The sequence below is a fragment of the Ochotona princeps genome, chromosome 16, assembly GCF_030435755.1.
Source record: "Ochotona princeps isolate mOchPri1 chromosome 16, mOchPri1.hap1, whole genome shotgun sequence".
Lineage (NCBI taxonomy): Eukaryota > Metazoa > Chordata > Mammalia > Lagomorpha > Ochotonidae > Ochotona > Ochotona princeps.
In genome coordinates, this window is record NC_080847.1 from 52,524,992 (window position 1) to 52,538,599 (window position 13,608).

At 62.7% G+C, this 13,608-nt stretch overlaps 1 protein-coding gene across 1 annotated transcript; it reads left to right on the forward strand.

The window, feature by feature from the left end:
- Window positions 1–1,762: 1,762 nt before the first annotated feature.
- On the forward strand, window positions 1,763–10,108 carry BCAM (basal cell adhesion molecule (Lutheran blood group)). Its single transcript, XM_004597959.2, has 15 exons — window positions 1,763–1,919; window positions 3,301–3,422; window positions 3,841–4,069; window positions 4,162–4,232; window positions 4,383–4,479; window positions 4,907–5,089; window positions 5,460–5,596; window positions 5,782–5,938; window positions 7,824–7,939; window positions 8,027–8,168; window positions 8,283–8,419; window positions 8,584–8,728; window positions 8,827–8,971; window positions 9,424–9,532; window positions 9,647–10,108. The coding sequence occupies exons 1-15, from the start codon at window positions 1,838–1,840 to the stop codon at window positions 9,650–9,652; spliced, it is 1,878 nt and encodes a 625-aa protein (XP_004598016.2). The 5' UTR covers window positions 1,763–1,837; the 3' UTR covers window positions 9,653–10,108.
- The last annotated feature ends 3,500 nt before the right edge of the window (window positions 10,109–13,608 follow it).

Consider the following 13,608-nt stretch of genomic DNA (forward strand, 5'->3'; position numbering starts at 1 on the left):
AGACAGGTGTGGTGTGGCAAACACTGTAGACCACCTTTCCCAGAGGGATGGCTGCCCTCCTGCGCGACCCAGTGGACAGTGTGGCTTTGATTGATCAAGCAGAGCCCAGAGTGCAGGGGACACCCACCCTACCCACACTACAGCCCAGGCTGCAGGGGGATGCTTGCCTACCCACGTTACAGCCCAGGGTGTAGAGGGATACCTGCCTACCCATGCTAGAGCCCAGGCTGCAGGGGGGAAGCCCACCCCGCCATGCTACAGCCCAGGCTGCAGGGGGGAAGACCACCCATCCACGCTACAGCCCAGGGTGTAGGGGGACGCCTGCTTACCCATGCTAGAGCCCAGGCTACAGGGGGATGCTTGCCTACCCACGCTACAGCCCAGGGTGTAGAGGGATACCTGCCTACCCATGCTAGAGCCCAGGCTGCAGGGGGGAAGCCCACCCCGCCATGCTACAGCCCAGGCTGCAGGGGGGAAGACCACCCATCCACGCTACAGCCCAGGGTGTAGGGGGACGCCTGCTTACCCATGCTAGAGCCCAGGCTGCAGGGGGATGCTTGCCTACCCACGCTACAGCCCAGGGTGTAGAGGGATACCCCAACTACCCATGCTAGAGCCCAGGCTGCAGGGGGGAAGCCCACCCCGCCATGCTACAGCCCAGGCTGCAGGGGGGAAGACCACCCATCCATGTTACAGCCCAGGGTGTAGAGGGATGCCTGCTTACCCATGCTAGAGCCCAGGCTGCAGGGGGGGCACCCGCCCACCAACACTAGGCCCTTGAGAGGCCTGAGGAACTTCTCCCAACAGGACCAGCCCTCCCTACCCCCATGCTGACCAAGGCCCCAGGGCAGGTAACTTGTCCCAAGTGATGGATACCCCAACTTCCCTCCTTGACTTCTCCCACCTCCAATTCCCTCTGGGCCAGTTATCCCAAATGGACCAAGGCCTGTGAGAAGCCTTGAGCATTCTCACCTGTGACCACCTCACCCTCCCTACACACCTCCTCGGTGTGACCTGTGACCTTCCCTGACAGGACTGGCCAATGCCCTGGCTTGCTCCCTCCCCCACCCACCTGCTCCTGCCAGCCGCTCTCTTCCCCTCCCCCCTAAGGTTGGGAGGGAAAGAAGGGGAGAGCTGGAGGAAGGAGGGTGGCATTCCTGGGATTCCCCGGATGGAGGGGGGTGTGTGCGCGCGCGGGCTGGCCGGAGCACCCCCTCCAACCCTGAGGTGATGAAGGAGGCCGAGGCGGAACTGGGAATGAAGACTTTAAAGATTAGCGGCGGAACAGTGGTTCCTTGCCACTGATTTCAGGAGAACGGCAGCGCCCAGCGTCCTGGCCGCGGGGGAGGACAGCACAGGGCAAGAGCTGGAGGCGCGGCGGCTTCTAGCCCTTGGTGCCGCAGCCGATCCCCGCCTGGGGAGCAGCCAGCGCAGGCCGCGGGAGAGGCTGGGGTCTGCCAGTTACCCAGGCAGAGGCTGGGTGCAGGCCACAACTGGTGGCACCTGGGCCAAGCATGGTGGGGACGAGGCCTCACGCTCCCCAGGCCGGAATGAGGGGCATTGGTGGGACTGGGCGCTAGCTCAGGGTCTCCGCCGCCGCGGGCGCTGGTCAGCCCAAGCCGGTACAACCCCGGGAGCCTGGGGGCGGCGGCAGCAGCGCGCCGGGCGCGGCGCGGGCAGGTTAGCTCTGGGCAGTGGGAGGTCCTGGCCCGGCGCCCGGGCCTGGGTCCGGAGGGCGGGCCGAGGCGGGGCCTCCAGAGGCGGGGCCTTGTGCTCCGCGCCCCGCCGCGGCCGAGCTGCAGCCCCGGGCTCAGTCGCCGCCGCCGCCGCCGTGGACATGGAGCCCCCGGACTCCCGGACCCGGGCGCGCAGGGGCCCGCGGCTGCTGTTGCTCGCACTGCTGTTGGCGGCGTCCCCAGGTAGGGCTCGGGCTGAGAGCAAGGCGGGCAGGGGTTGCGGGCCCCTGAGGTCTCCGGGAAACCAAACGCAAGGTGGCTTTCATGCGTGCGTCCCAAGAAGCAAAAGGTGGGGCCCCAGGGAAGGGGTGTATGGGAGGCGTGGGGAGCTGCTCCTCCTTAGGAGAGGCGTGTGCATAACCAGGCAGGAGAGCTGGAGACATCACAGCCTGTGGAGTCACCCCAAGTCAGGGCCCCAGTCTGGAGACCCCTCAGACCAGGGCTTTAGGCCCCCAGTGGCTAGAACTCCTTCCTCCAAGACACACTGAACTAAAGCCCCAGGCCTCTCCCCCAATAGTCATATTTTGAGGGGATCAGGGACATCCCCCCAACCCTCCCTCCCCAGAGAAGCCAGGCACCCTGCGGCAGGGTTAGGAACAAATTAGTTTTCCCAAACTGGAAAGAATCCACCTGATCCAGGGGGAGGCCAATGACAGTGGGACTAAGAGTTTCTGAGTGCTGCACCTTCTTGGGGCCCCATACCAGGCCATACACCTGTGTGTGCTGGGGGGCTGGGGCTGGGGGTGCCGGGGGCAGGGATGAGAGATGAAGGAACAGAATAGGCAATCTCATTGCCCGCCCTGGTCGTCAGCAGCTTGGATCCAGCCCAGGGCACCCGCCAGCATGGCCCCATGTCTCCTTCCCAGGCACAGGCTGGGGCCAGAAGTAGGCTTCTGGGAGTTGGGGCCCCTGGCACAAGGCTGGCAAATAGTGGGTCCCCAGAGGCAGGGCCGGGCCCGGCCCGGCTGGGCGGGGAAGGGAAGCAAGGTTCTAAGAGCTGAGAGAGCCTGTGCCAAGTTGCCAGCCCAGAGGGTGAGAGGGTACGGTGGCTTCGTGAGAACGGCTCTCTCTTTCTTCTGCCAGAGACCCCTCCTCCCCCAGGACCCTGGACCCACGGACTCAGCCCTGTCCTATCCTGTAGTGATTCGCCTACCCGCTTCTCTATCCAGGAGAGAAAGGAGGCTGAGGGGCGGCTCTAGGGGGGCTCTGGCGCCAAGCCGGGCAGGTCTCAGCCAGTCTGTCCCTCCCACATTCCTGAAACCTGCCCAGCCCTGTCCCCCCTCACCGCCCCCACACACCCATCCTGCCTCAGCTCTCAGTGTGCTTGCCAGGCCCACACCCCAGCCCCCCACGCAGGAGGGAGTAGAGGGAAGCCCCAGGGGCTGGGCAGAGGCAGGGAGCCCCAGGCTGTGACAGCCGCACCTGCAAGGGCTCACTGAAGACCAGGGGCTGGGCCCTGCCGTCAAAGGGTGGAGGAGGAGTCCTTAGCTCAGGAAGAGATGGAAGATGGAGAGAGAGAGGCCGCGTTGGTGGCCTGGGAGAGAGTTCACTGGCTGTCCCGCAGGTGCACAGGCCAAGATGCAAGTGTTGGTGCCTCCTCTGGTGGAGGTGATGCGTGGGGACCTGGTCACCCTGGACTGCAAGCCCCATGTGTCCCAGAACCGCTATGTCCTAGAGTGGTTTTTGGTGAGTGCTCTGGGCTGGGCTGGAGGGTGTGAGGGGGTAGGGTGTCAGGGTGCACCTGCGAGAGCAGGCCTCTCCTCCTCCAAGCCAAGAGGACCCTGGGAGACCTGCCAGGCTGCATTTCTGTTTAACAGACAGGGAGATGGACGGCCAGAGCGAGGAAGGGGCTCCCCAGGGTGGCTGTCTGGCTGAGACTCCAGAGGGAAGCAGGCAGGGGGCGGGTGGGGTACAGGGGACAGGCAGGGGGAAGGTGGGGTGCAGGAGGCAGACAGGCAGGAAGAGATGGGAACAGCATGAGTGGAGAGGGGGAGAACACACAGGGAAACATGCCATAGGGCAGGGGCAGGGACACAGGAAGACAGGGAACACAGAGGGGGGTGCGCAGCTCCTGCAGCTGAGACCCCACCCTGTACCCACACAGACAGACCGCTCTGGGGTCCGGCGCCTGGTGGCTTCAGCTGAGCCCCAGGGCTCAGAGTTCCAGGGTACTGTGCATGACTCCTGGGGCCGTAGTCCCCCATACCAGCTGGACTCCCAGGGGCGCCTGATACTGCCCACGGCCCAGGTGGGCGACGAGCGGGACTATGTGTGTGTGGTGAGGGCAGGGGCAGCGGGCACCGCTGAGGCCACCGCCCGGCTCCGTGTGTTCGGTGAGTGGCACCGGAGGACTCCCCGAGAGGGCAGAGGGGAGGAGGGGGTGCAGGGGAGGAGCTCCTGACCACATGCCTTACTTTTTCCATAGCCAAGCCAGAGACCACCGAGGTTTCCCCCAACAAAGGGACCCTGTCTGTGATGGAGGAGACTGCTCAGGAGGTACCTTGAGGGCAGACTGAGGGATGCTAGGAGCAGGAGGCTGGACTCCTGTGTCCTGGACAGAGGGACTGTGAGCTGGAACTTGTGGGTTGGGAGCTGACCCCTCCCCCCACTGGACTCAAGACCAGGCCGTTGCCCCGCCCCCCTCAGATTGCCACCTGCAACAGCCTGAACGGGAACCCGGTCCCCGAGATCACCTGGTACCGGGATGGGCAGCGCCTAGAGGTGCCCACAGAGGTGAACTCAGGTGAGTAGTGCAGGGGCCTGGCAAAGCCGTGGGTGGGTGGGGCTTCCTGTCCCTCTCTGGTCAGGGTATAGAAGAGTAGGACAAAGAGGAGACGGAAAACCACAGAGCCAGAGCAGATATATTCAGGAACAACCTGAGGGGGCTCACCATGGCCCGCCGTGGCCCGCCGTGGCAGAGCCAGCTCTCTCACAGGCTGCAGTCCTTCGAGCAGGAGGCCGCTGCAGGGGTGGGGCTGAGGTGGGCTCTGAAAGGTCTAGGCTAAGGCTGGGTTCTGGGGAAGGCTGGAGGGTTTGGGAAGGTTTGGGCTGCTGGTCAGGGCAGAGTTGAGCCGGTCCAGGAGCAAAGTAGGGCGCCTAGAAGGGACTGGAAGGATCTAGAAGGGTCTAGAAGGCTCGCCTGCTTGTTCCATCACCCTCCTGTCTCGCAGAGGGCTACATGACCACCCGCAGGGTGCGGGAGGCCTCGGGCCTCTTTTCCCTGAGCAGCACGCTCTACCTGCGGCTCCACAAGGCCGACCGTGAGGCCCGCTTCCACTGTGCGGCCCACTATAGCCTGCCCTCAGGCCTCCACGGCCGCCTGGACAGCCCCGAGTTCCGCCTCATTCTGCACTGTGAGTCTACACTTCTCGATCCCCTCCGCTCCAGCCCACCCTGACCTCCACCCCAGGATGGTCTGCTGCCCGGCCCCTGACCCCTAACCTCTGATAAGACCCCCACCCCAACTTCTGGTCCCACTTGGCACCCTGAGCCCAATGGGGGTTTGAGTCCCACCCTCTTCCTCTCTCTCTCACCACATTGGGGTCCTCCTAAGGCATCTGGTCCCTGAATCTCACTTTGACCTGTCATCCAAACTGACCTCTGACCTATGCAAGCTCTGAGTCTCATGCCTGGTTTCAGGATGAGTGTGAACCTGACCCTCTAACCTTTGACCTGTGGTAGCCCTCCCTTTGACCCCTCTCATTCTCCTTGCCTTTGTCTCAGATCCTACGGAGAAGGTGCAGTTCGGGGTGGGCAGCCCAGCTACCGCGGAGGGCTGGGTGCTCGAGGGCGACTCCATCCAGTTGCTCTGCCAGGGGGACGGCAGCCCCAGCCCGGAATATACATTCTTCCACCTTCAGGTGACGCCCCGCTTCCCACATGTGGTCCTCAGCCCCCTGACTCCTGTAACTTTACTAATCTGCCCCAACTCCTGGGGTGACCCCTGACTCTTATTCGGAAGTGGCCTTGCCCTGGTGTGACACTGGTCTGGTGACTCCGGGCCAGGGTGGCCCCTAAGCCTGCTTCCTTCTTTCGGGCCGCCCAGGGGGAGCAGGAGAAAATGCTGAACATGAATCTCGAGGGGAACCTCACCCTGACAGGGGTGTACCGGAACCAAAGCGGGAGCTACGGCTGCAGAGTAGAAGATTACGACGCCCCTGAGGACGCCCAGCTCTCCCAGACTGGGAAGCTGCACGTGGCCTGTGAGAGCCTGGACCCCACCCTCCACCCCCCTCCCTTGCCTGGTCTTCTTTGCATCCCCAGAGTTTGCCCTGGTTCTCTGCCCCTGCCCCTCCAACACCCCACCCAAGGCACATACCAGACCTTCTGCCTAGAACCTGCCCTGGCTCCCTAGTACCCCCAGGAGAAAGGCAGGCGCCTGATCACAAGGCACCAGAGTGGTTTCAAGGCCACTCTGGACAGCTTTATCTTCCACTCACCCTTCCCCCTCCCCTCCAGGCTGCCTCCTCCTCCTACCGCCCCAGGTTCCCCTCTTCCCTGACATTGCCCCTCCCTCTCTGCTTCTTTTTTCTTTTAAGAACTATTATTTGAAAGGTAGAGTTACAGCCAAGCCAGAGCGAGAGCTCTTCCATCCTCTGGTTCACTCCCCAATGGTTGCAACAGCTAGGGCTGGGCCAGGTCGAAGCCAGGAGTTTGGAACAACATCTGGGTCTCCTACGTGGGTGGCAGAAGCCTAAGCATTGTGGCCATCAGAAGCTGCTCTCCCAGGTGCATATTAGCAGGGGAGCTGGATGGGAACTGGAGCAGCTGGGATTCCAGTTGGCGTTCCCATGGGATGCCGGCAGCACAGGCGGTGGCATTATCCCGTGCACCACCACGCCAACCCTTCTCTGCCCATTGATAACCAATCCCCGGGGCCCAGGCTTCCAAAGCCCTGGTCAGCCGTGTTTCCATTTGTTCGCACCCAAAGCCTGGACAAAGGCTCTATGCTAGGGCCTGGTGACCCCCTCTGTGAATGGGCCGGTCCCCTCCCTCCCGAGCAGGGGTTTGGGTGAAGTGCCCAGGCAGACAGGCAAACACTGCCATGTAGCTGAGGAAGTGCCGGCTGATAAGCCGGGGAAATGGGCCTGGAGAAATGGAGGTCATCTGAGATGGGGGCTGCAGTCCACATCCCTGTGGGAGGCCCCTAGGAGTGGTTCGGTGGAGGAGGGAAGCTGTCAGCAGGAGATACCGGGCCACCCCACAGGCACGTGGACGCAGGGAAGTCCCTTCACACTTGTGCCCGGTCTGGCCAGTACGCTGGGCTTTTATACCCTCACACGAGGCAGTCACGGGGATGTGGGCTGCCCAGGGCAGGAGCCATGACCTTGGGCAAAGGCTGCCCTGTTGATGAGGCAGCTCCCAGAGCGACTGACAGCTGAGGGCTGACAGCTGCTGTCCTCAGCAGCTGGGGACACAAACCCTACAGGGCTGCGGTGGGGCTTGGAGTTTCCTGGTAGGGGATTCAGGAAGCCCCTGGTGAGAAGGGGCCATTTGAGGAAGAAGCCAAAAGAATGGGATCGGAAAAGGGGATAACATTTCCAGGCCGAATGACCAAATCAAGGGCCCCCGGGGGCAGGACCTGACTTGGTCCAATGTCTCAGTGTGGATTGGAGTCCCAGAAGCACCCTTTTTGATCCCGTTTTGTGCTAGTCTGCATCCTGAGAGGCAGCAAGTGTGTGGGTCCCTCCTGCATGGCAGACGGGGATGGAGCTCTGGGCTCCCAGCCCAGCCATGGCTGTTGGGAACTTCTAGGAGTCAACCAGGAGACGGAAGACCTTCTGTGTGTGTCATCTCACTCTGCCTTTCAGAGAGATGAAAAAAAGAACGGGGCAACTGGGGCGCAGCGGGCAGGAGAGGCAGGTGGGAAATGGTGCCAGGGTGAGTCAGGACCACACCGGTCCTGACCTGGTGTGCTGCACCAGGGCCTGGGGAGCCTCTGCAGGGTTTTGAGGCAAGGGGGGACGCTGTTGTGTGTGTGTGTGTGTGTGCTTTGAAAAGCTGCTTCTGGCCGTCTTAAAGAGCCCCTACCGGGAGGGCGAGGCGATGTGAGAGGTGACAGACTGCGCCCCCCCCCAATCCCTACAGACCTGGACCCCTTGGAGCTGAGTGCGGCTGAGGAACTATCCCTGTTCCAGGGCAGCAGCACCACCGTGAACTGCTCTGCCCACGGCCTGCCAACCCCTGCCCTGCGCTGGACCAAGGTGGGAGTCGGGGGCGGCCCTCACACCTACCCACCCTGTGCCCACCCTCTCACCTGGCCCTGACTGCCTCTTCTCTCTCCTCCCCAGGACTCAACACCGCTGGAGGAAGGCCCCATGCTTCCGCTCAACTCCGTCACCTTCGACTCTATGGGCACCTATGTGTGCGAGGCCTCCGTGCCCACCATGCCCCTGCTCACCCGCACTCGAGCCTTCCAGCTGCTGGTCCAAGGTTGAGCTTGGATGGGGGCAAGGCTGGGATAGGAAACCCATGATGGGTCTGTGCTGGGAACTCTCTGCCTCCCTTCCTCTGACCTTACTGTACTGCGGTCCCCACCATCCACAGGGACCCCAGAGTTAAGGGCAGAAGAGATTGAGCCCAAGGCAGAAAGTGGCTGGAGAGAAGGGGATGAAGTCACTCTGGTCTGCTCTGCCCGCGGCCACCCGGTGCCCAAGCTGACCTGGAGCCAGCTGGGAGGCAGTGTAAGGCACCTTCCCCTGCCCCACCCGGACCCCGTGCCCACCCAGCTTCCCGCTCCTCCCCCACCCACCCCCCACTTCCTGGGGACTGGACTTCCTTCACCTCTGCCCTTGCCCCCAGCCCCTGTGACCCCTTGGGGCCCCGGGCCTGACCCGAGCCTCCACAGCCAGCAGAGCCAGCCCTCACCGAGCAGGGCTGGGTGAGCAGCTCCCTGACCCTGAAGGTGACCAGCACCCTGAGCCGTGAGGGCGTCTTCTGTGAGGCTGCCAACCCCCACGGGCGTGTCCGGCATGTCTTCCACTTCGGTACCGGTGAGTGGGACCTCTCCCGAGGGAAGGAGAGGCGTGAGGAGGGTGGGTGTAGGATTGACCCTGCCCACTGACCCCTCCTCTCCTTCCCGTTCCTGCAGTGGCCCCCCAGACCGCTCAGGCTGGAGTGGCCGTCATGGCCGTGGCCGTCAGTGTGGGCCTCCTGCTGATCGTCGTGGCGGGCTTCTACTGCATGAGACGCAAGGGGCGCCCCGGCTGCTGTCGGTGTGGGGAGAAGGGGGCTCCGTAAGTGACCTCTGCCACCCAGCCCCTCCCTGGCCTGGCCCTCAGCCCCAGTCATCCCATGGCTCACTAAAACCCGCTTCAATCCAATGACCACTTCCAAGCCCATCCTCAGCCCCACACTGCCACCCCAACCCTCATCCTTCCCCAGCCCCAGCCCTGTCACCCTCTCCCCAACCCCAGCACATAAGCACTCCCAGTGCTAACCGCGACCCCAGAGTCACACCTAACTTCCCCACTTCCGGCCTTGTCATGCCAATTGCTAACTGCAAAGCTGACCCCTATCAGACCCATGCTCCAAGTCACTCCAACCCCAACGCCGTGGCCGTGTTGACGCTTCCCATCCCACTCACACCTGTCCCCCAGTCTTTCCCCACGAAGCTCAGCCTGCCCCCACACTCCCTGTCCACCCCACGGCCACCACCGCCATGTCATTGTGGCACCTTCTCCCGCAGGCCACCTGGGGAGCCGGAGTTGAGCCGCTCAGGGCCCGAGCAGACCGGCCTTCTCATGGGAGGCGGCTCTGCAGGAGCCAGGGGCGGCAGCGGGGGCTTCGGAGATGAGGTGAGGGAGGCCCTGGCTGGCTCTAGGACGGGGGAGCCTGCTGGGTGTGGGGTCACAGCCTGGGTGGGCAGGGAGGTGAGTGGGGCAGCTGTCTGATCTTCTCTCTTTCCCCAGTGCTGAGCTCGAGGAACTGAGAAGCAGTCCCAGGCCTGGAACAGGGGCCTTGGAGAAGCAGCGCCCGCCCGCCTGCCTCGCCTGCCCCTTCCTTCTGCCTGCTGGGCCCTCCCTTCCTTCCTCTGCCTGCTGGGCAGGGACCCGCAGCCATGGGCCTCCCGGAGGTGGGGGCGGTGGGGAGGGGGAGGCTCCGGAGGCCGGGTGGCTGGGAGGGAGCCTTCCTGCAGCCACTGTGACTCTCCCAGGCCCCAGAATAGCTCCTGGAGGCCAGCCCAGGGCCCGGCCTGGGAGCAGGCACCGAGGGTCGACTGGCCGCCACTATTTTTACCTCCTGCCTCCCTTGCTGGCCGCCCCCCACACCCACCTGCTGCATAGTCGGACACTGGATCCCCGCTCCCACCCTCGCCCCTACCCCATCGTCCATGGACACTGGAGTCTGGAATAAATGCTGTTTCACGTCGACACGGTAACATGGTCTAGTGGGCAGGGAGGGGAAGGGGCACAGGGGGTCCCACCCCCATCCGCCGCTTTCCTGTCTGCCCCCTCACGAGACCTTGGGAGAAGCTGATGTCATGGGTGAGAGAGGAGAGGCAGTGCCCACAAGTGACTCAGCGTGCTGAGGGTGGGGGAGTGAGGCGGGAGGAGGCAAGATGCCATCCATCACTGAGGCCCCAGGGCCTGCTCCAAAGTGGGATGCTGTCCCCTTAAGGAAAAAGTCCCAGGGCCCCCAAGGGAATGGAGGCTGGGAGCTGATGGGGTCAGGGAGGAGGATGGGGTTCCTGCAATGGAGTGGGGGCCCTGGGGACCAAGATGGGAGCACAGCCTGAGCCTGCCTGGCACTCACATCTGATGGAGACAGGGCTCGCAGGGGCCCCTAGGGGCTGCTGTGAGAGCCGCGGCGAGAGCCGCGAGAATCCTGGCGCCCACATTGCTGGGGGCAGAGGCTGGCAGCCAGGGCTAGGGCGGGGTGGGGGCTCTCCCCTCAGTTGCCCCCTACACCAGGGCCTCTCAGTGTTGCTGCTGTGTCTAATCTTGGGCCCAGGACCACCACCCCCCCAGTCCCCTGGGCCAGCTCACCCACAAAGTGGGATGTGGTGCAGGCTGCAGGGGCTGCCGGGAGAGGGGCACTCACGGGACAGTCGAATCTGACTGGAAGCAAGGGGGGTAGGTTCATACACTTAGCTTCGCCTGCAGGGGTACCCCGGGTCCACGTGTCTCGCTTCCCTGGCTATGGTGTGGTGTCCACAGCCGGCGTGGACAGGGAACACTAGCTTGAACACAGGGAAGGCGCTGAGAGTGGTGCCAGGGCACCTGCTCCTCCGCGCAGCCAAGCACCTGTGTGGCAGCTGAGGCTGTTAACCTGCAGGCCCAGGGATTCAGCAGCGCAGAAAGCCTGGCCAACAGGGCCGTGGGCAGGACATGGGGATGCGCGATCCTGCCTCAGTACAGTCCCCCTCATTCATGGGTGTCGAAGCTGCAGAAGGTCCTGGAATGCTGCCCCCCCCCCAGGATGCCTTTTGCTATACATGATGCGGATGCATTCCTAAGTCAGCAAGAGACTCATAGAACGGACAAAATAGGATAGTTGTAACAACAGAATACAATAAACGTCATTTCGAGCTCTGCTTTCTTTCTGGACTTGGTCATTTGGTCCTCTGACCACAGGTGACCACAGGTGATTAAAGCCGTGGCTGGTGGGAGCCTCTTGCTCCCATATCCGTGCTTGGAAGGATGTGGGAACTCTGAATCCACGGGCTGCAGAGAGGGGCTTCGCACAATGCCGGCGTCTGCCAATTGTTTACCATTGGGAAAGTGGAGAGAGAGACCCCGCTAAGGGGGGGCGGTCAGGGGAGTGAACAGATGGCTGAGGGAGAGGGGAGATGGGGCTCCTGGGAGGAAGGGGTTTTCCGCCCATCACCTGGTCCCCAATTCAAGGGCAGAGTCTCAGCCCACCCCCCATGCACATTTGCATAAGGTCCTTCATGTGCTTGGCACCTAAGCATCTCAGGACATTTGCATACAGATGGAAGCCTGGGTCCACCTCAGTATGACCTTGACCAAGAGCCTGGGAGAAGAGGGAAAAGGGAAAGGGAATGTTGTGGCCTAGAGGGTCAAGGTATTGCCTGAGAGAGGGTGACATCCCATGTGGTACCAGTTCCTGTCAGAGCTGCTCCAGCTGAGACCCAGCTCCCGGGTAGCAGGCCTGGGAAAGCAGCAGACATTAGCCAAGTGTGCGGGTCTCTGCTACCTCATGGAGACCCAGATGAAGCTTCCAGCTCCTGGCTTTGGCATGGCTCAGCCCTGCCCATTGTGGCCCTCTGGGGCATGAACCAGAGGAAGGAAGATCTCTGTCTCCCCCTCTCTGTAATTCTGTCTTTTCACTAAAAAATCTCTATCTATATATGTATATTATGTATACATTATAAAAAAGGGCAGGGCAGATGAAGGGCCTGGTGGACATCCCCTCGGGTTCCATCAGGCTAGGTGGTCTGTGGGTCAGGTGCCCATCCTGGCACTCCTTGGCACTGTAGATGAGCTCCTCAGGGGCCCTGTCAACTGTCCACATATGAGGCAGTGCCCAGCCCCATGTATGTCCCCATATGCACCTGCCCTGGACTGTGAAACTCCAGCCTACACTTCTAGGGCTTCCTTCCTGGGATCAATAGCTGACTGCACTCACTGGCAAGCCTGGAAGGCTTTCTGGAAGAAGACCACTCCCTGGGGATTATTTGGCTCGAGAGAAAGGAGCTCACGATTTTGCAGGCTAGCACTGAAGCCTGGAGGGGCTGCTCGTCCCCTGCCTGCAGAGAGCAGGTCAGGGCACCAGTGTCTTGTATTTAGTGCCCCCTCCCACCAGCACTGACCCTCCGTTAAGTGGTGGCCACGACAGTATTTTCTTCACGGGATTCTTGTGAAGAACTAAGCAAGGCGTCTCAATGAGGGTCAGCTCGGTCACTCCTGCACCCACGTGGGAGACGCAGATAAAGCTGCTGCCTTCTCGCTACCCGGCCCAGCCACAGCCCATGTGGAGAGCGAACCAGCAGATGAAAACCTCTTGTCTCTCTCTTTGCCTTTCAGATACACAAATACTGAAAAAAGTTACTTCTGCACCTGTTTTTTTAACTGAGACTTCGGGCCAAGTGGTGGGTTATCTGAGATAATGTTTGTAACTCTCAGCTCAGCACCTGGCACACACTTCAGTGTTAAACACACTTACTACTAACTCCGGAACCTCCTACCACTTGAGACCTAACCGTTCGGGGGAGGCAAAGTCAAGGTGTGTAGCAGGTGGGGAGGGAGGGCCCAGGCAGCCGAGGTGGGCCTGCAGCTGGGGTAGGAGGTCCCCTGGCGCTGACCCTGAAAGGTGGGGTCTTCCCACGCTCTCCCCTGGACCCCCAGACTCCCACCCAAGGAGTGTGAAGAGGCAGGTGGGGGTGGGGAGGAGCAGGGCCGCCCGAGGAAGAGACAAAGAGACCGGGTGTCGGAGCGAGGCGGCCGGGGACGTGAGGGGAAGTGGGCCGAGGACGCGGGGAGGGAGGCCGGAGCCCAGCCAGCCCCACCCCGCGGACGCCCGCCGGAGCCCTCGGTCTGTGCTGCCCCCTGGCGGGCGGCGGCGCCGGCCCGGGACCGGCGGAGAGGGCGGCCGGCTGTGAGGGAGGGGACCGGAGGCCCTGAGAGAGCGAGGCGGACGCGACGCGGCAGCGACCGACGAGTGCAGAGACCCAAGGCCGCAGACGCGTGCGCTGACGGGCCGGACTCTGGTCGACGGGGAGAGAAACACAGAGCGAAACCGAGACACTTCTAGAAAAATCACGGAGTCCGGGCGCGAGATAAAAACACGCGGTTCTCTGAGATTCTACCCCCTCAGACGCCTACCTGCCTGCAGGCGAGGGGCGGGGTCCGCTCGGCGTGGGGGGCGGGGCCTCGCAGGGGCGTGCCCGGGGGCGCTCACGTGCCTCACG